Below are 25303 nucleotides of genomic sequence, written 5' to 3'. Positions count from 1 at the left end.
TGTTTAGTTTAAATGCTCAGGTAAGATCTAGTATTTTTCTTTAAAATTAAATACAGATATCAATCTGTTTCCATAGTAGAAGATTTTGCGGTACCAGCGTCATTTTCTGCAGTTTTTTCTCTTGATAAAGATTTAGTACAGAGAGATCTTCACCTTTCGTCAGTCTCTTTAAGGAGATTAGTTCCTCAAAAACTAGCTTCTCACCTTCCTAAATTGACCCCAATGGACATTTTGAATCCAACGCTTTCCTGACACAATGTACTTTCATCCTCACTGTGGGCCTCATTCATCAAAGCACGTTTCTGACGATTTTGAGCGTATCATACGCAAAATCCCTCTGTACATGACCAGAACCGGCAGAAACATTCTAATAAATGTATTTCATGGATTTTGATTTACTGTTTTAATATTAATGCCTATTAATTATCAAGTGACAATAATGCAATATATTTTTTTTATTTTCCTGTGTGTTCTGTTGCTAATGTATAATCCACATAGGTGTTGGACGTATCCTGCAGCGTCCAGTGTAAAAGAGCAGAGCAGACCTAGACCCGATTTTAATAGGACACGTATGTTGATATCCGTGTCTTGCTGACACTTACACGTACGTATCATACTGAACGCGGTTTGCACTCAGAATATGTACCTTGATGGATCAGGTCCCAGGTGTTTTCATGCAGATATATAACTTGCACCACGTGTTCCGGCACATGTATATTTACTTGTGTATCAATGTGCAAAAACAAGACTTTGTTTCACAATATGAGATTATATAAATATAATTAAGGGGCTTTCTGTGATTCCTTTTTCTCCCCATAAACTCTTCAATTTGTAGCCACTTTGGGGACTCATCTGTGTATTCACAAGGACAGCTTTTGCTCCTTTCAGTAACACATTTGCAAAAAAGCAAATTACTAGGACTGATGTGATAATATCCTTCAACATAACAGTGACTCCCTTAAAGACAGCAATGATGACCCCTCATACTTATCTTAACTAATAAGGGCAGTCCCTTCAGTTTCATGGATAATTTAAGTAACTGGTGAAGCTAAACTGAGATTAGAAGGAGAAACCCCCAAAACGTTCACCTAATGAAAGCGATAAGGGATTGGGCATTGATGTGTTTACTCTTTTGCACAGTGGCCTCTTCAAACATCCGGACCACCCACAAGTATAGATGAACTTCACCTTCCCACAAATATAGATGCACTACCCCCTTCCCACAAATATAAGCGCTCTTCCCCATTCCAACAGATGTAGATACACTTCCCCCTTCCCACTAATGTAGGTGCACTTTCCCCTTCCCTCAAATATATTCACAATTTCCCCTTCCTACAAATATAGGCCCAATTCTGCCTTCCAACAAATATATGCGCATTTCAGCCTTCCCACTAATGTAAGTGAACTGCCCCTTCCCAAAAATATAGGTGTACTTCCCCCTTCCCAAAATTGTAGACATACTTCCGCTTCCCACAAATATAGGTGGACTTCCCCCTTCCCACAAATATATTCACAATTCCCCCTTCCCACAAATATAGGCCCAAGTCTGCCTTTCAACAAATATAGGTGCACTTCCCCCTTTCCAAAATTGTAGGCGTACATCTGCTTCCCACAAATATAGGCGCACTTCCTCCGTCTCACAAATGTAGGTGCACTTTCCCCTTCCCACAATTGTAGACGCACTTCCCCCTTCAAACAAATATTGGCAATCTTCCCCCTTCCCACTAATGAAGGTGAACTTCCCACTTCCCACAAATCTAGACACACACCCCCCCAGATGTAGACACACTTGTAGCTTGCAGAGACTTTTCAGGAGATTGGATAGTAGGAATATTAGGTGCACAGGAGCAAAACGAGGTAGTTTATAATCCACAGTGCGATGAGGTTCACCGATCTGCCCAGCTGGCACAGGCATTGACTGATCATGATGATCATGAATATTCTGACTATTCTGATAAGAAAGTAGCTGAAAGATTAATTCACTGCATTTATTTTAACACAATGACAACAAGATGCAATTGCCAAATAAAATCATTATCATTATCATAAAATCATTATCATTTATCGCCTGTGGGATAGATCAACAATCTTCATAAAGACAAGTGTTCTGGATGGTTCAACTCCAACTGTATGATATTGTTTTACCAGTAACTAACTGGATACGGACCATCGGCAAGTGGGTGGTTCTATTAGATAACTTGTTAGGCTAGTGGGAGATATTACCTATGTAATAAGCTCTATATTGCAGAGACAATCATAAGTTTCAATCCCTCCATGATAATTGACTAAACACTATTTTTTCCTTTAATAAGCATTATAGATGGTGTATAATCAGATTAAAGTACACTGACTCTTTCCTCAAACTCTGCATGAGGGATCTCTGAAGGCTTCAAAGAGAACTATTCACAAAAAATAAAATTATAACTTCTGGTAGTAAAATCACTATTATTTCACAAAGAGGATATGTTTCTGTAATACATTCATTATTGTTCTCCTGGCCACAAACAGGCCACATTTATTCATTGTGGACATTACATGAAGGCCTGCAAATTACTTTACAGTAGCGCAATAAAAACATGTATCTATTGTCCTTCCTTCCAGCCGAAGTCCTCTATCTGTGGTGGTCTCTAGTTACTGTACATCCTACCTGAGCCTTCACCACAGACCACTCACAGTGTGACTGTGACACTGGGAGAAGTTTCTTGTCCTCCAGAGATTAAACTTCTCCTCGTGAGGACGTAAATGTGTTGTGACTGAGTCCCCGATGTAGCACAAGCACTGAGACTGCCACAAGCTGAAGCAGCTAAATACCAATGGTATTAATATCAAAAAATAAATAGAGAACAGCGACTTTTCTTAGGCAAAATAAATGACCGCGCTGCTTGTGGAATGTCCTCTGGTGGCTCCGCCGTTGATGAGCTGACCGCCGTCACTGTCCGCGAGAAGACGCATTCAGACGCTGCTGCCCGTGGTGATTCCACTGCTCAGACTGTTGGCTGGAAATTTTACTGGCTTCATGGTGCTGTCTCTCTGGCTATATAAATGTTCCAGTCTCCAGCGCTCCCATCTCCTCTGGAATTCAGCCTGAACCTGGGGGTGATGGGAGAGGAGACAAAACTGTTACATCCTGATCAGAGCATCGCCTCTTAGGCCAGTCTATCCCAAAGTGAACACACTTCTGGCCCCTCAGGGCTCCTTTTTATCCCCCACCCTTGGTGAACATGGGAACTGACATCCCCCTACCCAGGGGCATTCTCTGATAGGATAAAACATGTCCCTGGCCAAACCTTTCCACCTCTCCCAGGTGGTATGGGCTAGGTGACCCCCTTGCTGTTAGGGCTCCTGGAAGTATGCTGAGGGATATGGTAGGACAATGGGACCACTGGGGATGTAACAATGGTCCAGTAACGGGGTTATCACATGATTACCACCAACTTTTCTGAACATTAACCCATGAAGTGCTGTTTAGTCTCTGCGGGTAGAAAACCTCACAGGTACTTCATGTAAAGGGAGTTTACATCTATGTTGTTTCCAAGCATCCACCTGGCATAAGTTAAACATAACTTGTCCAATGACCCATAACATCGTCTCTGATACATCTCTAACAGGTTCCGTCATAGTCCACACAGAGTACATAAGAGAACTGCAATGACAGAGGAAGTGGAATCCAGCAGGACAACCTCCTCTCTTGGTTCCCGGCATCACACTTCCCTCACAGGTGCAGTTAGACATGAACAGGTAATCAACACATAGTGCAACTTTTATTCAATCATTCCATTTGTGGCAAAGAAATCTGCTCTATGTTTACATGTTATGATAATCTGACAGAGGACCTACATGAATCATCCAATTATCCCAACTTCTGACTATCTGAAATAGCAATTCTGCAGAGAAAGAGTTGTCTGAGAGACAACTAAATTACCATAAACCTAGTGACGCATCAGCCCTGGATGCTGTTCATATTTGTGTGTATTTTGTGGCATGAATTACTATATAGTCGCACATATTGTGAGTAACAACTGGATTTCATGAGCACAAGATATGGAGATGAACTGCCAAGGATAGATGTTATTGTCATCCATCCTCACTTCCGCCTCTACCCGGCAGTTGCCAGGGCAACGGTCGGACGCTTCCTCATCCCCTGACGCGCCCTGGCAGGCAAACACAGCCTGGCGCGTGTGCCAGTAATTAATGTAGTTAGCGCTGCGACCCGGCAAGCTGTTGCTCGGGCACATGCTCAGTTTACACACACACCAGCTGGGGCTCATTGTCCGTTTATGGAGCTTGCTCCTGATTGGTCATTATCTGTATTTAGCCTCCTTGCCGGTTATAGCGTTCAGTTTCCTGGCTGCTGACCTGCTAATTGCTCTGTGTTCCTGTACTGCTGTACCTCTGGATAGACCTTTCTGTGTATGACCTTTGGCTTGTTTATTGGATTGTGATTCTCTGCTGGTGACCCTGACTCCTGCCTGTCACTCGGCTATCCTGTCTTTCTGCCAGACCTGATCCTTTGCCTGGACCCTACTTTGCTGACCGCCCGTGCCCTTTGACCTTGGCCTGTTCCTGACTTTGTTTACCCCGTGCTGTCATCCCTTGCTACGCTGCGGTTTAAACCATAAACTTGTACTACGCAGAGCATAAGACCTCGGGACATCTGAGTACCTGTGAGCACATCAAGCTCTACTGGAAAGGCGGCTGCTAAAGGTGAAGACCTCCCACCTGTTCTACAAGCTTATGACTATAACCAGTAGTCGTGACAGTTATGTGGATCTTCATGGAGCGTTTTTCAATGTATAAATGGTATTTTAACACCATGTTGACTGTTTCTTTCAATGAAGTTTAGTTTGCTCAACCTAAGTACAATTAAATACCTAAAATAATTATGAATAATATAACCCAGTAGTGCTTACAATCTCAGTGTGCCAGAAATGTCTCTGCACCCTGCCCTCGGCTTGTAATACCGAGCTCCAGATACACAGCAGAAAGGATGTTTCAGAGTTACTTGATTTACGGATATTTATGACCTGTTTTTTGGCAAGCAGCAGAGGTAAAGTGCCTGAAATGTGTCTGATAATAGGATTTATTGTGTCTTACCTCATTGTTGATGAAGCAATACAAAACTGCAACCATTAAGCCCTAAACACGGAGAAAGACAAGTGATTAGTGACATAAAAGCAGAACATTTCCTTATGGCAGCATGATGACTGCACAATGACCTACTTCATATGTCCTATTCTCATTTATACACCGAAAACATTGCAGGAAATCTGCTACCAATAATACACCATAGTATATCTGTGTATTCATAAATATAATATACATGTCTATAGTGGTAGTCATTGGTCATTGATAGAATCAATAAGATAATCAGAGTGAGGTGGCTCAGAGGATGTTCATGTTCTTGGTCCAGTCCCCGTAGACATATTATCAACACTGATGTTCTATCATTTTATTACTGTGTACAGGAATCTACATATATCCACAGTAATACAATATCCCTGCAATAATCATGAAGATTTACTCTCTTCTCCAGCATCTGGGTTATGTCCTATTCTAGGATACTAAGGTTGAGAATAAAGTGATACATAATAGATACCTGATAATGATTAATATTACAATATACTAAGAAAAGTAATTTGTCTTAATTTTTACATCAAATGTATTCTGTAAACTGTAACTTGTGGCTTTTAAGCGAGATATTCTGGATATAGCTACTTTCAGCAGAATAATCTTGACCAAGCTGAAGGGACAGATATTACAGTGAATGTCTGATGACGTGTGGTAGTGGGACAGAAGGTCTATGGTGATGTAAAAGTTTCTTTATCAGATTTGAGCTACACACCCTGTAATATTTATTGAAAATTTATGTGAAGAAGGAAACTAGTTAGCTTTATATATCAATATGCTGATTCTGTGTATATGATGAATTTGTTTGTTACTGGGAAGTTATGTGTGGTTATTTGCAGATTGAACCCTTAAGGGGGATGAATTAGAATTTTGTATAAACTTAAAAAATATCCAAACTGTTCAACTATATAAGGAGCTGTCAGTTTCAGATAAGAAACAGAGAGATCGAGAGAGATGGGGGAACGGACTATCTTTAGGTTTCACTATAAGCCTATCTCTGCCTTTCTATCACTGACCCAGGAGAAGGAATACATTCTGCAGGAAGGGATCTACATCAGAGGTGGTTAATGAGGCTTGTTGTTCAAACAATACATATGATCATTAGGGATGAGCGCGCTCGGATTTCTGAAATCCGAGCCCACCCGAACGTTGCGGATCCGAGTCGGATCCGAGACAGATCCGGGTATTGGCGCCAAATTCAAAAGTGAAACTGAGGCTCTGACTCATAATCCCGTTGTCGGATCTCGCGATACTCGGATCCTATAAATTCCCCGCTAGTCGCCGCCATCTTCACTCGGGCATTGATCAGGGTAGAGGGAGGGTGTGTTAGGTGGTCCTCTGTGCTGTTTAGTTCTGTGCTGTTTAGTTCTGTGCTGTTTAGTTCTGTGCTGTTTAGTTCTGTGCTGTTTAGTTCTGTGCTGTTTAGTTCTGTGCTGTTTAGTTCTGTGCTGTTTAGTGCTGTGCTGTGCTGTGCTGTGCTGTGCTGTGCTGTGCTGTGTTCTGCAGTATCAGTCCAGTGGTGCTGTGTGCTGTGCTCTGTCCTTCTGAGGTCAGTGGTGCTGCTGGGTCCTGTGCTGTGTCCTGTTCAGTCCAGTGGTGCTGTGTCCTGTGCTCTGTGCTTCTAAGGGCATAGTTATTTCCCCAATATTCCCCTGTGTTTAAAAAAATAAAAAAAAGTTTTTTTTATAAAATACCAAAAACTACTTTAATATTTTTTAATTACCACAAAATTTTCACAACCAATCCTGCAGTATAAGCCCATTGGTACTGCAATATTACCAAGTTCACACATTCAGCAGTAAAAGTCCAGTGGTACTGCAATATTACAAAGTTTACACATTCTGCAGTATCAGTCCAGTGGTGCTGTGTCCTGTGCTCTGTCCTGCTGAGTTCCGTAGTGCTGCTGGGTCCTGTGCCGTGTCCTGTTCAGTCCAGTGGTGCTGTGTCCTGTGCTCTGTGCTTCTAAGGGCATAGTTATTTCCCCATTATTCCCAAGTTTGTAAAAAATAAAAAAAAAGTAAAAAAAAATAAAAAATTTAAAAAAAAAAAAAATATATAATAATTATAACCAAATTTGCAAAACCAATCCAGCATTATAAGTCCATTGGTACTGCAATATTACCAAGTTCACACATTCAGCAGTAAAAGTCCAGTGGTACTGCAATATTACAAAGTTTACACATTCTGCAGTATCAGTCCAGTGGTGCTGTGTCCTGTGCTCTGTCCTGCTGAGTTCCGTAGTGCTGCTGGGTCCTGTGCCGTGTCCTGTTCAGTCCAGTGGTGCTGTGTCCTGTGCTCTGTGCTTCTAAGGGCATAGTTATTTCCCCATTATTCCCAAGTTTGTAAAAAATAAAAAAAAAGTAAAAAAAAATAAAAAATTTAAAAAAAAAAAAAATATATAATAATTATAACCAAATTTGCAAAACCAATCCAGCATTATAAGTCCATTGGTACTGCAATATTACCAAGTTCACACATTCAGCAGTAAAAGTCCAGTGGTACTGCAATATTACAAAGTTTACACATTCTGCAGTATCAGTCCAGTGGTGCTGTGTCCTGTGCTCTGTCCTGCTGAGTTCCGTAGTGCTGCTGGGTCCTGTGCCGTGTCCTGTTCAGTCCAGTGGTGCTGTGTCCTGTGCTCTGTGCTTCTAAGGGCATAGTTATTTCCCCATTATTCCCAAGTTTGTAAAAAATAAAAAAAAAGTAAAAAAAAATAAAAAATTAAAAAAAAAAAAAATTATATAATAATTATAACCAAATTTGCAAAACCAATCCAGCATTATAAGTCCATTGGTACTGCAATATTACCAAGTTCACACATTCTGCAGTATCTTGTGCTACATATAATGGAGAGCAAAAATTTGGAGGATAAAGTAGGGAAAGATCAAGACCCACTTCCTCCTAATGCTGAAGCTGCTGCCACTAGTCATGACATAGACGATGAAATGCCATCAACGTCGTCTGGCAAGCACGATGCCCAATCTCCTAGTACAGGGCATGTAAAATCCAAAAAGCCCAAGTTCTCAAAAAACAGCAAAAAAAGAAACTTAAAATCATCTGAGGAGAAACGTAAAGTTGGCAATATGCCAATTACGACAAGTAGTGGCAAGGAACGGCTTAGGCCCTGTCCCGTGTTCATGACTAGTGGTCCAACTTCACCCAAGGATCAAAGCCCTCCTCCCCCCCCCTACAAAAAATTTAAGAGAGTTATGCTGTCAGCAACAACAACAAAACAGCAAAGAACTCTGCCTTCTAAACAGATGACATCACAAATCCCCAAGGCGAGTCCAAGGGTGTTGTTGGTTGTGAACCCTGACCTTCCCATCACTGTACGGGAAGAGGTGACTCCATCCAGCATTTGCAGCACGCCCTCTGCATATGCTGGAAGGATCACCCACAGTCCAGTTACAGATTTGGCTAATGAAGGTGTGAATGTTGTGCACTGGGAGGAGGATATTGATGTAGCTGGCGCTGAGGAGGATGTTGATGATTATGATGCAGACAGATACCAAATTGCATTTCTCAATTTCTATTTATATTCTAGATTATATAACGGCTGAAAAGTTTTCTGTTTTACTCCTAGTGGAGAGGGGATCTGATGCAGACAGATACCAAACTGCCTTTGTCCATTTCTTTGTATATTTGAATTGCTAGTTCTACAGTCTATGCAGGCTGCTTTATTTATATTCAACTACAAGTGTAGGGCGGGGGGGGGGGGCATAGATAGCCACCAAAGTAACGTGGTCCATTTAATTTCACTTTCTAGCTCCACAGTCTGTGCAGCCTGCTTTTTTTTATCTTCAAAGTATTTATATTTACAAGCCTTGCAATCTAAATTAACTAGAGGTAGTGACGTGGTAGAACTCCAAAAGGCAGTTTGGAAGCCCCTGTACAAACTGGCTCTATTTTTTAACTGAGTTGTCCCCCCTCCAGTGTGTACTCGGAAAGAGTTTTTAGTGCAGCGGGGAACCTGGTCAGTGAGCGGCGAAGGAGGTTGCTTCCTCACAACGTTGAAAAAATGATGTTTATAAAAATGAATAATCAATTCCTCAATGAAGTACAGCACTGCCCTCCAGACAGTACAGAGGGACTGTGGTTGTGGAGTCCAGCGGGGACGAATTGATAATGTGTGAGGAGGAGGAAGTACACACTGTAGGGGGAGAGGAATCAGAGGTTGAGGATAAGGACGACATCTTTCCTCAGTAGAGCCTGTTTAGTTTGTACAGGGAGAGATGAATTGTTTTATTGGTGTGGGGGCCCAAACAAACCAATCATTTCAGCCACAGTTGTTTGGTAGGCCCTGTCGCTGAAATGATTGGTTTGTTAAAGTGTGCATGTCCTATTTCAACAACATAAGGGTGGGTGGGAGGGCCCAAGGACAATTCCATCTTGCACCTTTTTTTTTGGCATTATGTGACCATTCAACAGTCGTTTGCCATGTTCAAAAAGTAAAAGAAAATGCCAACAAATTCAATAAATTAAATCAAAAGTTAAATGCCCTGTCATTATTTAAAACAAGAGGTTTTGACGTGCTAGAATTAGTGTAGTGTTAAGATGTTATAAACACTACACTTGGAAATTGGAGGAGGTAATGTGGCCCCGGTATCAAATTGGGTACCGGGGCCACCCCACTATGCAGTCCAGATACTTGTTTGGTGGAATTCCGACACGTGGAGGGTTTTTAAATTATATTGTGGCCTCGGTACCAAATTGTGTACCGGGGCCACCACACTACGCAGTCAAGATACTTGTTTGGTGGAATTCAGACCAGTTGAGGGTTTTATTATTATATTGTGTGGACCACTCTATCTATACCACACTACAACTCTATACCACTCTATTTCCTACTTTAATTCTATTTAATTCTATTTCCTACTTTAATTCTATTACTAATTAATTACCATAAAGAGGAACAAAAAAAACCAATTTTACCAAAAGTATAATATGACTTAGACTTACAAACACTACACTTGAAAGATCGTGCCTTTAAATGAAAAAGTCAGTCTTCATTGCACGACTATGTGCAAGTGCAATAGGGACATTTTTTTGGGTTTACAAAGTCAAACAATAACACTACGACCCTGTCTGTCTGGGGTCTGTCAATGACGAATTGTCTGGAGCATGTTTTGAGGAGGTATTGTGGCCCCGGTATCAAATTGGGTACCGGGGCCACCCCACTATGCAGTCCAGATACTTGTTTGGTGGAATTCCGACACGTGGAGGGTTTTTTAATTATATTGTGGCCTCGGTACCAAATTGTGTACCGGGGCCACCACACTACGCAGTCAAGATACTTGTTTGGTGGAATTCAGACCAGTTGAGGGTTTTATTATTATATTGTGTGGACCACTCTATCTATACCACACTACAACTCTATACCACTCTATTTCCTACTTTAATTCTATTTAATTCTATTTCCTACTTTAATTCTATTACTAATTAATTAACATAAAGAGGAACAAAAAAAACCAATTTTACCAAAAGTATAATATGACTTAGACTTACAAACACTACACTTGAAAGATCGTGCCTTTAAATGAAAAAGTAAGTCTTCATTGCACGACTATGTGCAACAGGGACAGTTTTTTTCTTTACAAAGTCAACTAATAACACTTGGACCCTGTCTGTCTTTAACATACTTAATGGGATCTCAATGACGAATTGTCTGTAGCATGTTTGGAGGAGGTATTGTGGCCCCGGTATCAAGTTGGGTACCGGGGCCACCCCACTACGCAGTCCAGATACTTGTTTGGTGGAATTCTGACACGTGGAGGGTGTATTTATTTTATTGTGGCCCCGGTATCAAGTTGGGTACCGGGGCCACCCCACTACGCAGTCCAGATACTTGTTTGGTGGAATTCTGACACGTGGAGGGTTTTTTAATTATATTGTGGCCTCGGTACCAAATTGTGTACCGGGGCCACCACACTACGCAGTCAAGATAGATAGATGCGTATCATAGATAAAGTACATTCAGTGGTGTGGGGCAAATTGAAAAATATTCAAAATGCACTGACATTATCAAAAACAAGAGGTTGTCACACGCTAAAACTCCAACATGTATATGATGGAGAGGATGGAGGAGCAGCCGTATGTGTAGTGTAATGCAGACCTGTTGAAGGTTTTTTATATATTTTATTGTGGTGCCCAGTGCCCACTCCTCTACGCAGTCCAGGTACATTTATTGGTGCGATTCATAAAAGTTCAGGGTTTTTAATATATTGTGGTGACCCACTCCTCTACGCAGTCCAGGTACATTTATTGGTGCGAATCAAACAAGTTGATGGTTTTCTTATTATATATATTGTGGTGACCCACTCCTCTACGCAGTCCAGGTACATTTATTGGTGCGATTCATAAAAGTTCAGGGTTTTTAAGATATTGTGGTGACCCACTCCTCTACGCAGTCCAGGTACATTTATTGGTGCGATTCATAAAAGTTCAGGGTTTTTAATATATTGTGGTGACCCACTCCTCTACGCAGTCCAGGTACATTTATTGGTGCGATTCATAAAAGTTCAGGGTTTTTAATATATTGTGGTGACCCACTCCTCTACGCAGTCCAGGTACATTTATTGGTGCGATTCATAAAAGTTCAGGGTTTTTAATATATTGTGGTGACCCACTCCTCTACGCAGTCCAGGTACATTTATTGGTGCGATTCATAAAAGTTCAGGGTTTTTAATATATTGTGGTGACCCACTCCTCTACGCAGTCCAGGTACAATTATTGGTGCGAATCATAAAAGTTCAGGGTTTTTAATATATATTGTGGTGACCCACTCCTCTACGCAGTCCAGAAAGATACCTTGTTGCAACGTTTTGGACTAATAACTATATTGTGAGGTGTTCAGAATACACTGTAAATTAGTGGAAATGCTTGTTATTGAATGTTATTGAGGTTAATAATAGCCTAGGAGTGAAAATAAGCCCAAAAACTTGATTTTTAAACTTTTTATGTTTTTTTCAAAAAAAATCCGAATCCAATACCTTAAATCCGAACCGAGACCTTTCGTCAAGTGTTTTGCGAGACAAATCCGAACCTCAAAAATAACGAAAATCCGGATCCAAAACACAAAACACGAGACCTCAAAAGTCGCCGGTGCACATCCCTAATGATCATAACAATGTAGCAGCAGGACCAGATAAAGAAAAGTAACATGAGGCTTGTGTCCGACTTTAGGGTTGTAGATCCCTAGAGACATTCACTCTTCTTGAAAGAACCAAAAAAACCCTGAACCAAACACCTTCTGAGCAATAGGAAATTCTATACCTGAACTAGGACAGCGGCAGATCTGGTGAATGGAATTTACTATGTATATTGACACAAATAAATCACAATTATAGAAAACGTCAATTGGCAATAATAGAACTATATATAGAAAACAATCAATTGATGTGATAAATATAACTAAGCAGCTAGAATAGATAATGTATATTAAAATCTCTTAGCCCAAGAAGCCACTGTTAGTTAGTGGTGAAATGCGTTAGGCCTGACCATCAACAAATACAACAGTGCTTTTCATTTTAGAAGGAAGAGGGAGGTAATCCCTAAAACCAATTGTCGGACACAAATTGGGTCTAAGTCCTTCTAAGATACTGGGCCTAGACACATAACCATCAAACATAAACTAACTGGAGGGATCATTTTATCATTATGATGAGTAGAGCTGAGGTCTTGTGGTCTTCTCTATCTATCATTACACAGAAAAAGCTGTTTTACCAATAATATAGGTGAGCGAATATCTCACAGTTTGGCGGATGGAATAATTCTTGATATTGAGTCAATCATTCTATGTTACAAGTTCTGTGTTTTGGTTTTTCTAGCGAATCGTCACAATTAGAGAGATGTAAGTCCTACAAAATCTGCTTAGCAACAATTTGCCCAAATTTGGTGTCAAAATATCTTTATTCCTCTTGGTAGCTGCCTTCCTTGGTAGGAAAGCATGGAGCATGGGAAAACTAGGTAGTATAGGCAGAAGTAACTAACAGTAATATACAATATACTGTATATATCAATTAATTATAAATCTGCTATAAAATAATTAGGATTTGTGTCTTTATTCTCTCTATGAGAACAATATATGCTGCTTGGCCTTATTATCAGTAACTGCCCAGGGAACGAGGCTTCTCTCATAATTTCAGCACATCTCCACCATCCGCACAGTCAGCTGATCACAGTGCAGTAACAACAGTCCTCATTACCAGCTCTCACACATGATAATTTGTATCTTATTCTCTCTGCTAAACTGGAGCAGGGAAGACCGGCCATCTGCACAGATCCACTTCACCGGGCTCCGATGATCATAAATCATAAAAAGGGACTTGTGTTGTGACAGCTGAATGAATATTATAATGCATAGTGGAGATTAAACAGTGTATGAAGATAATCTATTCAGGTGTGATGCCAGAGATAACACAGGCTGCTGGCTTCTACCCAGAGGTCACAGGAGATTAAATAAAAGCGGAGCTTCTTTATGATATAGGAGTTTGTACAATTTTCAAGTAAGATCTCTGGACACTGACAGATCTAATATTACTTTACCAACAAAGTAATCACAGATTAAAGTTCTCTTGTAGTATTGTACTTTTATGTTCCTCAAAAAATAATTATGAGATTCCCTGTATGGTTTGTGCATCTACCTAATTCATAGCTGCCATGCTTAGGATAGGATTTATCAACTAGTAGATTTCTGATACATTTTCATTCCTTATCGCGATGATAAGGAATGGAAGATCGTGAGCATTTATTAAAAGTGTTCTGCAGGAACAGCAGTCACTATAAGCTGCAGTCCCTGTGAACACACATCATCATCATCATCTTCATCATTTATTTATATAGCGCCACTAATTCCGCAGCGCTGTACAGAGAACTCATTCACATCAGTCCCTGCCCCATTGGAGCTTACAGTCTAAATGTTCTAACATACATACACACACACACACACACACACACACACACACAGAGACTAGGGTCAATTTGATAGCAGCCAATTAACCTACTGGTATGTTTTTTGGAGTGTGGGAGGAAACCGGAGCACCAGGAGGAAACCAACACAAACACGTAGAGAACAAACAAAATCCACACAGATAAGGCCATGGTTGGGAATTGAATTTATGACACCGGTGCTGTGAGGCACAAGTGCTAACCACTGAGCCACCGTGCAGCGCCAAGTGTACCTATATACTGCCTTCTATATGGTCACTATTGCAAAGTGGCCACCGGACGGGAGAGCAGTAAGATGCAGTGAGGGATCTGAAGATCACTCTACCACAATGCTCTCCCCATAGGATTCATCTTTAGATAGCGCTAGCCATCAGGCACAAGTTCCGAAATCTTTGATTTTCAGGACTTGTTAGATCACCTATGGGAAATTATTAATATCTCACTGGATGCTGCAAAATATTTGAGTAAGTTTCTTTCCCATCCCAAATCACTGACTTGCATGGAGTAAACCAAGCTTGGCTCTTGTTCGATGATACTGTTGGGATTCCAGCCTGGGTGGAGGATACCTTCTCAACAATGAAGATCATAAACTAATTGCACCCAGGGATGTATGTTACGTTGGGCTCCTTGTATTTATTTAAACTTTTACAAATGTCTGAGATTTCAGCACAAGCAGCAAAGAACTGTCCCATAGTTCATGGCAGCCACCGATCAGCCAAGAACATTGTTTAGACAGCATTACTGTCTGCCTGGTACCTACACACAGCCAATATGTCAGCTGTACCAATACTCTATAAGTTCCCCAAAGATTAGTGATGTCATAACTGCCAACATTCCTAACCGGAAGATTGAGACAAAACAGGAAACAACTTGAATCCTCCAATCCACACCCAGGATTCTTGGTAAACCATTCCCGGATTAGCCCCAACCATATCCCAGTGCCCCAGGACTGTTGGCAGATATGATGATGTCATTAGGTCCTAGTGAATTGGCTCAATTTTCATGAATACTGATTGGGCCCAATGACCATGAACAGATGTCAGATACACCTGAATAGGTGTCTTACATTATTGTGTGTTTAGAGGTTCGCTTTAATTGGCTAAAGTGGAAATGTTACTGTTATTATTGTTTTCTCATTGACCAACAGTCTTTTAAAACTTTCCAAATAAAATCAAACAACTACTTGTAAATGTAGTAACTGGTTACTATAGAAACAGGGAGAAGAACCTACAGGTGATTCATATCTGTAGAATATATTTATCCCATGTATTCTTTGATTCTTTTACTGTATGAGTCCCCACCTACTGCTGGGAGACTAACCCATGGATCTCTCACCCCTTCTGGAAAAATATTCTCCCTTATGTTACGTCTCGGTCTTCCTCCCTCCAATTTCAAAGTGCGCCCCCCCCCCCCCCTAGTCTACAAATCCTCTTATTTTGAACAAAAAATGACTCTTTTCATACTTTATACATTTGAATGTTTCTATCATATCAGCTCTGTCCCTTCTCTTCCCTACGATGGACATGTTCAGCTCTTGAAGTATTTCCTGATAACTTTTGTTACTTTAGTCCATTACCAAAACAGCGTCTGACGCGTTTCACTATGAGGACTTGGTCAGTGGTGTCTGGCGAAGTTCTTGTGACTATAAACGTTGGCCCGTGACTTGGCGCTCTACACTTTCCTGGAGAACTAGCTGTTTAAAATTATGTGCAACAGTGTGGCATGCTGGTCCTCTGCTACAGTTTTATTAGCACATAATCTTTTAAAATGTGAAACTGGATCTCACTTCCGTCTGCTGTTGGTGAATTTAAAATGTTTATGTTCCACATGCAATATTTTATTTTTATTTAGTTTTATATTTTACTTTATATTTCATCTAATAAAAGATTCCTCCCTGTAATCCGTTCCTCTATTTTTCTTCTAAATCACTACACATTACTATAACACCTTCTAAGGTATCAATCTTTGTATCACCTACAAAAAGACAGGTTATATCCAGAAAGAATACATTAAACAAAACAGGACCCAGGACTGACCCCTGAGGTTCCCCGCTAGTTACCGGTTGTCCTCTGAGCTTACACTCCGTCTCCTGTCCTGTATCCAGCCTGCTATCTTTCAGCCCAACACAGGGAATTCGAGATTCTGATGTAAAATACTGTATCGTTCTAAACCACTGGAGAGTACATTGTACTGAGAGTGTTGGAGAGTACATTGTGCTTAGAATGTTATAGAGTAATTTGTAAAGAGAGTGTTGGAGAGTACGTTGTGCTGAGAGTGTTGGAGAGTACGTTGCGCTGAGAGTGTTGGAGAGTACGTTGTGCTGAGAGTGTTGGAGAGTACGTTGCGCTGAGAGTGTTGGAGAGTACGTTGCGCTGAGAGTGTTGGAGAGTACGTTGTGCTGAGAGTGTTGGAGAGTACATTGTGCTGAGAGTGTTGAAGAGTACGTTGTGCTGAGAGTGTTGAAGAGTACATTGTGCTGAATACATAAATCACTGATACATTCTCTATATAACCTCTGCAACTAATCAGAAATAAAGTTTCACAGAAATTGTTGATTGCGGTTTCTTTATTAGTCTGATATCACAGAACTCATAGTGAGTGATAATGAATGAACGGTGTCTGAGGCTTGTGGCATTTTAATAACATACTAGGTGATGCCAGAAATATTATAGAGCAGTGGTTTCATAGCCCGGGCAATGCTTCAGGAGCTAAATCCCGTTAACTATCACTCAGAGGGCACAATCAATCACCAACGTGGCACAAACTCACAGTGTAAATCACTCCAGATTGTCATAATATTATTTATAGTTACTGCACCAGAAATGACACTGCAGCTAATTTATGTATGTAAAACACGACCCGAACTGTTATTTGTTCTGTCAGAATCAGGAGACAAGCTGAGCTCAGCTCTTATGAGGTACAGTAAATGTAAACGCATAGAGGAAGAATGAATTACACCAATGTAATAAGAGAGGAAGGACATAATTATATTGTTATATAAACTTCCACAACGGTTACAGTCTGATCACCCCACACAATCTGGGACTGATCCAGTTACATTGTTGCAAAGTCACCGTCAAAGGAATCTGACTGTAATGTAAATGGAAGGAAAACTATCAAGAAATTGAAAATATAATATAACTTAAACAGTTTGAACATTTTTACGTTGCAAATTATTTAAAGTACACCTTACAAGTGCTTAATTGTAGGCAAAGACATCCAAACCCCAACTCCAGGAAAACTACAGCACATGCAAAATAAGGGGAAGGGGGTGGAAATTGAAAAATTGAGGGGTGTTTTGCTGCGCCTGCAAATCTGTTGTTGCCCCAACGTACATGGCGTTTACCCAGATCTGAGCCTCACCAGAACAAACAATGATATCACAAGGTACTTGTAATTATTGACAGTGTTGTGATGTATTATATAGTGACTGTCAGACTGGGCTGTATTATATACATATGCTTATTTACATGTTTATTTATTAACTATATTAATGTTGCTTAGTGCTGAAATGCAGATCAAATTAGTAGGTTCACCATTTTCAGCAACGTGAGTTTGTTTTATTCAGAACCTGAGAGTCCGACGAGATGTTATAATGTAATTTTGGGAACATAACACCTAGATTTGGCACTCCTCCAGCCCCTGACTTTATAGGTGATTTGTCAACCGGTCTCCAAAGACCAAAATAAGCTGTAGATTCATTGTATTATAGATAACGGTGTAAACAATAAACTTTCAGTGATATTTATGTTATTAGGATCTATGCAAACAATAAACATAATACAATATATATAAATAATAATAAATACAATATCGGTCACAGTTTAAATAATGTCCATATATGTAATTATTTATAGATTATCACTAGAACACTAGATATTACCATTTTTCTTCTTAAAGTAAGACCACTCAGCTAACCTCTGCTCTGTTGTCCAATCTCGGTGTCTCACCCTTTGCGCTATGGGAGGGGCCAACTGCCCCGATAGGCTGAGTGAACATCTGACACAGATCACTAAACTCTCACATGTTAGGGGCTTCATAATGTAACCAATCAGACAGGACAACAGAGGTATGCCGAGTGATGGGAGTTACCTGGATTTTCATATCACTTCTCCCTGGGGAATTTAAAAATTTCAATAATGGTTTAAATGTTTCCGATCTTCATATATTCTTCTGCCAGTGCTGTTGTCCTTGTTTAAAATATTTTTAAAAATATCTAACATTTTTTAAATGTAAATGTATAACTAAAGCTGGGTAAACACTGATGCAATTATCGTGCAAATCACATGATTCACGATTGTTTGGTCAGATAATGGAAGATTGTGGACATTCCTGCCATCGTGTGTTATCTTGCCAAATCACGCTGCATCACTGAAGAAAGATTTGGTTGTATAAACCTTCTAAAAAATAACGGTCCACGATGGAACGGTGTCGGGCAAATGTGGCAGTGTGTAGGCACTCACTACCAGCAGCTTAGGCAGATATCTGTACAGTATACAGAGTTAGGATCTTTTCAGCAGATGGTTATGAGAGATGAAGGTCACAGATCTGAGGGTAAATCATGTTGGTGTGTACACATGAATCGGCTGCTCATTGGGACTTCCAGTCGTTGGTAAATACGTTATAGAAATCACTTCTGAAGTAAAATGCAATAGTGTGTACCCAGCTTTACTAACTATAAGGTGTCTGAATTTGACATACTCTGCATGGCTCCTACATGTCCTGATTTATGTAATTATTTGTTTTTGTAATTTAAACTCTTCATGGACCAAATTTAGTGGATTTGGGCAGTTTGTTTAGGTTAATGAATTGGAAGTAAAATGAAACAGAGGGTGACCTGGTAGACGTCATATCATAGGGGTGTTCCACAATTTTTGGTTTTAAAAACACTGGCAGCCCAAGTCCTGCCATAAATATGTCATCCTTCTAGTGATGTACTGCCCCCAGTGGTAATATGTAAGAACTGCATCGTCCCTGCTCACTAAGTACCTGGAAAGAGCTGAAAGACAATTCAAAAAACAGCTTGATGTAACGCAGGGACCCTTTGGCGTTCTCATCTGTGATGAAGGCAAAAATGATCTCATGAGTCCCCAGCAGCGGGATCAGTGTCAGGGTGGACTTTGCCAGTCTGTCGATTAGAGGAGAAGATAATGACGACATGTTATAGGATAGCAGATTAATAGCTTGGTGTGGCCCAGCTGAACTCTATATCCAGCCATGGGTTAAAACTTGAAATGGAGATAATAAATTACTTATATAACAAGTAATAAAATAAATCTCTTTGGCTGTTTCTAAATTATTCTGCTCTACATATGAGGTATTTTCAGATAAAGATATCCAGAAGTGTAGTTACAGATGAATGCCCAATACCACTTTATGGCACGGGTCGTAAAATTAAAACCTTTTGGAACAGACACCTTGCATTTTCTGTGGTTCTGTGATACCTCAGGATGTCTCAAGTGGCTGACAGGGGGCTGAGCAGCTGGGATAAGTTTGAATTAAGGGAAACAAGGACACAGGAAAATGTAATATTTTCTCAAATATCATACTTACAGGAGTCATACCTGGTATATAAATGAAGGGAAACTTATCACCTGCTGTGTGGAGGTAATATCATCTTTGTAGGACATTATGGTAAGAAGTTAGACCAGTGTAAATAAACCCTGACTTGAAAGGTGTTTGAAAATAAGTCATAAACAACTAGTTTGCATTTACACAGGTGTTCTAGCTGTGATATCCCATGAAGAGGGGCTGTGGGTACCTGCAGCATGTTAAAAATGTCCTGTAAATCTAACAGGTTTGTTCACTTTTGGGAGTCTATTTCATATTGAGAGGTATTGCAGTATTTATGCTCTCCCAGTAAACAGAAAATGTATCATTCATGAGTTTACAATTTTTTGTTGTTTATTCTTTTTATGGTGCAAGAAACTATTGTATTATATCTTTGTATGTCAGTTTATTAATTGTTTTTCATCTTAAGCATTGTGGATTTATTTTCCATATTAAATTGTACTTAATAAGTTTAGGATTCTGGGTTCTTATGAATTCACATGTCGGACTTGGCTTGATATTAGAATGCTACATAGTTGAAACAAAGGAGATCATTTGGTTTATGATAACTCTCGGTCAGGGGAGATCATTTGGTTTATGATAACTCTGAATAAAGTAAGTTGTGAGAAATTGATCTAGATAAAGAGAGAACTGAAGGCTTCCTGAGTAAGAGTGTCAGCTCTTCAGAAAAAAACTTGCCGGTGGCATAGTCGGTAGGCAAAGTCAGTGTGGTGGACAGACAGGGAGGGTTTTAATCATTTTTAAACAGGCCATGAAGTTGGTTTTGATTAACCCTTTGTCACACACACGTCGCGCAGGCTCAGATGAGTGTTGGATTGTGACAGTCACCAAAGGGGATTTCAAACCGCACCTCTTCATTTTGTGCATTATAAATGAGCACCACGATCTTACCTCAATACAAAAAACACTAATTGTTTATTACATAAACAAAAATAAACACGTTGTAACCAACATCATCCTGTGAGGTATTGTTTCTGTGTGTGAGGTTATATTATGTGTGTTAGATATACAAAGAAATTAAATATAATGTAAACAACTTAACTAGAGGGCGGGTGACACAAAGTAGAATGGAATTAATATCTCAATTAATAAAACAATCCAGGTTATAGTATTAGTTGCAGTGATATATAATATGCCGAGTCTGCATTATGATAAGAAATACATCTAATATCTAATAATACGTGTGTAATGGAGAATATCATCTGTCAATCACTATATGAAACAGGATTTATACAGTAATATCCTTGGAATTATATTACTATATCACGCTAAGGAATAATGTCATCAATGCGACATACTGCTAAAATGTTCTGTGCTGCATTGTTTATTAAAAGGATAAAGTATATTATCAAACTGGGAGACTAAACTTTATTTCATATAGAGGTGCATTTGTAATTACAATCTTCCTGCATCAGTGTGAGAGGAGACCCTCACTTACACATCACTCATCTCCTGATATACTCTGTGCTGCTGGGGACCCTGCTCCTTCCACTATATAACTCTCAGTCTATGGCTTCCTGCTGCCTTCATTCCCCTCCTCACATCATGTCACTGCCCCTGTCACATGCAGTCCTGTCCTCACTAACACATCACTCATCTCCTGATATATTCTGTGCTGCTGGGGACCCAGCTCCTTCCACTATATAACTCTCAGTCTATGGCTTCCTGCTGCCTCCATTCCCCTCCTCACATCATGTCACTGCCCCTGTCACATGCAGCCCTGTCCTCACTAACACATCATTTATCTCCTGATATACTCTGTGCTGCTGTGGGCCCTGCTCCTCCCACTATATAACTCTCAGTCTGTGGCTTCCTGCTGCCTCCATTCCCCTCCTCACATCATGTCACTGCCCCTGTCACATGCAGCCCTATCCTCACTAACACATCACTCATCTCCTGATACACTCTGTGCTGCTGGGGACCATGCTTCTTCCACTAAATAACTCTCAGTCTGTGGCTTCCTGCTACCTCCATTCCCCTCCTCACATCATGTCACTGCTCCTGTCACATACAGCCCTGTCCTCACTAACACATCACTCATCTCCTGATATACTCTGTGCTGCTGGGGACCCTGCTCCTTCCACTATATAACTCTCAGTCTGTGGCTTCCTGCTGCCTTCATTCCCCTCCTCACATCATGTCACTGCCCCTGTCACATGCAGTCCTGTCCTCACTAACACATCACTCATCTCCTGATATATTCTGTGCTGCTGGGGACCCAGCTCCTTCCACTATATAACTCTCAGTCTATGGCTTCCTGCTGCCTCCATTCCCCTCCTCACATCATGTCACTGCCCCTGTCACATGCAGCCCTGTCCTCACTAACACATCATTTATCTCCTGATATACTCTGTGCTGCTGTGGGCCCTGCTCCTCCCACTATATAACTCTCAGTCTGTGGCTTCCTGCTGCCTCCATTCCCCTCCTCACATCATGTCACTGCCCCTGTCACATGCAGCCCTATCCTCACTAACACATCACTCATCTCCTGATACACTCTGTGCTGCTGGGGACCATGCTTCTTCCACTAAATAACTCTCAGTCTGTGGCTTCCTGCTACCTCCATTCCCCTCCTCACATCATGTCACTGCTCCTGTCACATACAGCCCTGTCCTCACTAACACATCACTCATCTCCTGATATACTCTGTGCTGCTGGGGACCCTGCTCCTTCCACTATATAACTCTCAGTCTGTGGCTTCCTGCTGCCTTCATTCCCCTCCTCACATCATGTCACTGCCCCTGTCACATGCATCCCTGTCCTCACTAACACATCACTCATCTCCTGATATAATCTGTGCTGCTGAGGGACCCTGCTCCTTCCACTATATAACTCTCAGTCTGTGGCATCTAACTTGTCTCTGTTCCAGTAGTAGGTCATCTTGTCAAACTCAGATGTATCACACTGCAGATTATATGCTTGAATCTCACAGATTTAACAGAAGGCTTTGAATACAGAACATATCTTATAAAATGCAGAGGTGGGAAATATTATTAGTAAGTAAATAAGAAAAACCTACAGAAATGTTACGTATGGATGTATATAAACGTTTGCTCTCCACCTCTTTGTATCTGGCCTAAATAAGCAATATCTTTTTAATACGATTGGTGCGAGAAACTTTTGGGTGCAAATTCCCGGTTTTCCTTTCTCTCTTATAGCTCTGCCGTATTAATAACATTATCGTGTCCTATTCCTACCCGCCATATACCTATACTGTCACAGCATTCATGGAGATTCATTTACTAACTTCATGTATTTAATTTTGCTAAACACATCCTGCATATGTTGTTATTTTACCGTAAGTGTTTTCATTTGGCAAATTAAAAAATAAATATTATTTTCATAATATGAGTAAATAATCTTCCGTTTACCTAGAGATACCTTTAATGTTGATGGAATAATTTCATATTAAATTTACAATATATAGTGGTGCATATAGGACCTATTAAGCTGAAACAAAACTTCAGACCATGACTGAGAGATGTCTTTAGAAAATGAAAAGTACCCTTGAAAATGATTATATTGTTAGTGGAAAATTATACCCTTGAAAATATCTGAAATAGCTGAACGGCCCATAAAATGTCCCAGATTCACTGCTCCCCCCTCGTGTACGTAGATAATGATTATCTATAATATTCATATGAAAAGTACTGGAATATAGCAGCAGGGAGCAGCCAGTTATAGAATCTTATATCTTGTTAAACGCTGTTTTATTGTTACAAATGTTTTATTCTCAGCCATAATAATCATTAAATCAATACAATTATGTGTCAAAGTTATTCATTTAGCGAGTATGTTTGCTGGATTTTTAATTTTGACTTTTGTAGCTATTTAGGTTACATCCAAATGGAATATTTCTCCCCAGGCTACAACAAGGAAGATGGAACGTGTGTTCACCACGCACCTGTCATTTCCTAAAGACAAACGCTGATCATTGTAAGCATTGTTTAATCCCATTCTAGTGAGTGACGCGGGGTCGGGGGAATCAGATTAGGAGCATATCTGAAGCCTACAAGCGCTGGTTCTATACAGGTTTGTATGTACCCTCATGCGACTTTTACTAAACATATTGGGCCTGATTCATTAAGGAAAGGAAAGTAAAAAATGTTTGCTTTACTTTCTTTAATAAATCAGGTCCATTATATTTTTCCTTTAAAGCTTCCTGCTGTGATGTTTTATCCATATACTTATTCACAGCTCTGCTTGGTGTGTGCCTAATAAGAAATGGAATTAGCAAATGTCACAGGATGACTTGTACTAGTTAGTAAATTAAAGTCACCTGAAGGTGGAAAGCTCAGTTATTATTACACCTGAATCTCAGGAACACCAGAAAATAAGGATGTTTTCATGTTTTAGATCAGCACATCCATTACCATAGGCAACCTGGGGTGCGTTAGCTGTTGTGGAACTACAAGTTACAGCATGCTCTGCCAGGCTTTTCGGCAGGTTGCCTACCTTACCTTTAAAGTAGAACAAATGGAATCCAATGGCCCAGGTTATATCGGTCATTCACAACAAATAAATGCAACAACTACAAGAGACTTGCAGACAGTGTAACAAGTAGTTACTGCCAATAGGTCTCTTCCGCTGTAAACAAAGCTCGGTCAGCACAAATCACCAGTTAAATATTTATTATCTCTATGTGACTAACTGGCTTACAATGTATGTCTTATAAATGGAATTACATTCTACTAATAGGATGGGAGATTTGTATCACTGAGAACTGAGCAAGTTCATTTTGTTTGATTGGCATTTGACCAAGAGCCCAAACTGTTGTTAATGGGCATTACATCTTATAACCCAGTTCCTGCAGTTAATTCCTGGCGGAGGCTGTACATCGCCTACTCAGCAGAAGACGGAGCACACTTAGGATTGATTGCTGGGACAGTGATCGCTGTCTTATCTTCCTGAATACAAACGACTGCATTACTGAGATAATTACTGCACATTGTCCTGACTGAATGTGAAACAACAGCGATATACCGGGATATACAATCACAGAACAGTTACACTGTGGCAGGACGGAGGTGGTAAATTTATCTTGAAAAAGTTGCTTATCTTTAATTAGCCATTTTCTTCAGCTAATTATGAAACAGACTTCTTGGAAGAAAAAGCATTTAGGACGAGCAATAGGTTTGGTGCAGAATCTATATGATTACTCAGGTCTGTGTTGTCCTGTTCAGTCAGCAAAAGTTATAACATCACCAACTCTGACAATCATCATCATCAGCTATTTATGTAGCGCCACTAATTCCGCAGCGCTGAATGGTCAATTTGATAGCAGCCAATTAACCTACCAGTATATTTTTGAAGTGTAGAAGGAAACCGGAGCACATGGAGGAAACCCACGTAAACACAGAGAGAACATACAAACTCCTCACAGATAAGGCCATGGTCGGGAATTGAACTCATGACCCAAGTGCTGTGAGACAGAAGAGCTAACCACTGAGCCACCATGCTGCCCACACTGCCAGTGGCCTCACGTCCGGGCCCATCTCGCCTCTGGGCCCCCATCAGCTATAGGCCCCCCCCACCTCTGGGTCCCCTCACCTCCGGGTCCTCTCATGTCCGGGCCCCTCTTCCCTCTGAGTCCCCTCACCTTCAGGCACCCCTCACTTCTTGGCATTGCTCACCTCCGAGCCCCTTTCACCAATGGGCC

The 25303-nt window shown here is 40.5% G+C and overlaps 1 protein-coding gene across 1 annotated transcript in view; it reads right to left on the bottom strand.

The window, feature by feature from the left end:
* Window positions 1-1986: 1986 nt before the first annotated feature.
* GLP1R (glucagon like peptide 1 receptor) overlaps window positions 1987-25303 on the bottom strand; it is a 278807-nt gene continuing 255490 nt past the window's right edge. The window contains exons 11-13 of the mRNA XM_075204458.1: window positions 19063-19201; window positions 5095-5136; window positions 1987-3090 (exon numbers count right to left, since the gene is read on the bottom strand). Of these exons, the coding sequence (XP_075060559.1) occupies window positions 2953-3090; window positions 5095-5136; window positions 19063-19201 (319 nt within the window). The 3' untranslated portion in view covers window positions 1987-2952. The remainder of the gene's footprint in view (window positions 3091-5094; window positions 5137-19062; window positions 19202-25303) is intronic.

Source organism: Mixophyes fleayi, chromosome 3, assembly GCF_038048845.1.
Source record: "Mixophyes fleayi isolate aMixFle1 chromosome 3, aMixFle1.hap1, whole genome shotgun sequence".
In the NCBI taxonomy this organism is placed as follows: domain Eukaryota; kingdom Metazoa; phylum Chordata; class Amphibia; order Anura; family Limnodynastidae; genus Mixophyes; species Mixophyes fleayi.
The sequence above is the reverse complement of the archived record's forward strand: the minus strand, read 5'-3'. Positions and strand labels throughout refer to the sequence as shown.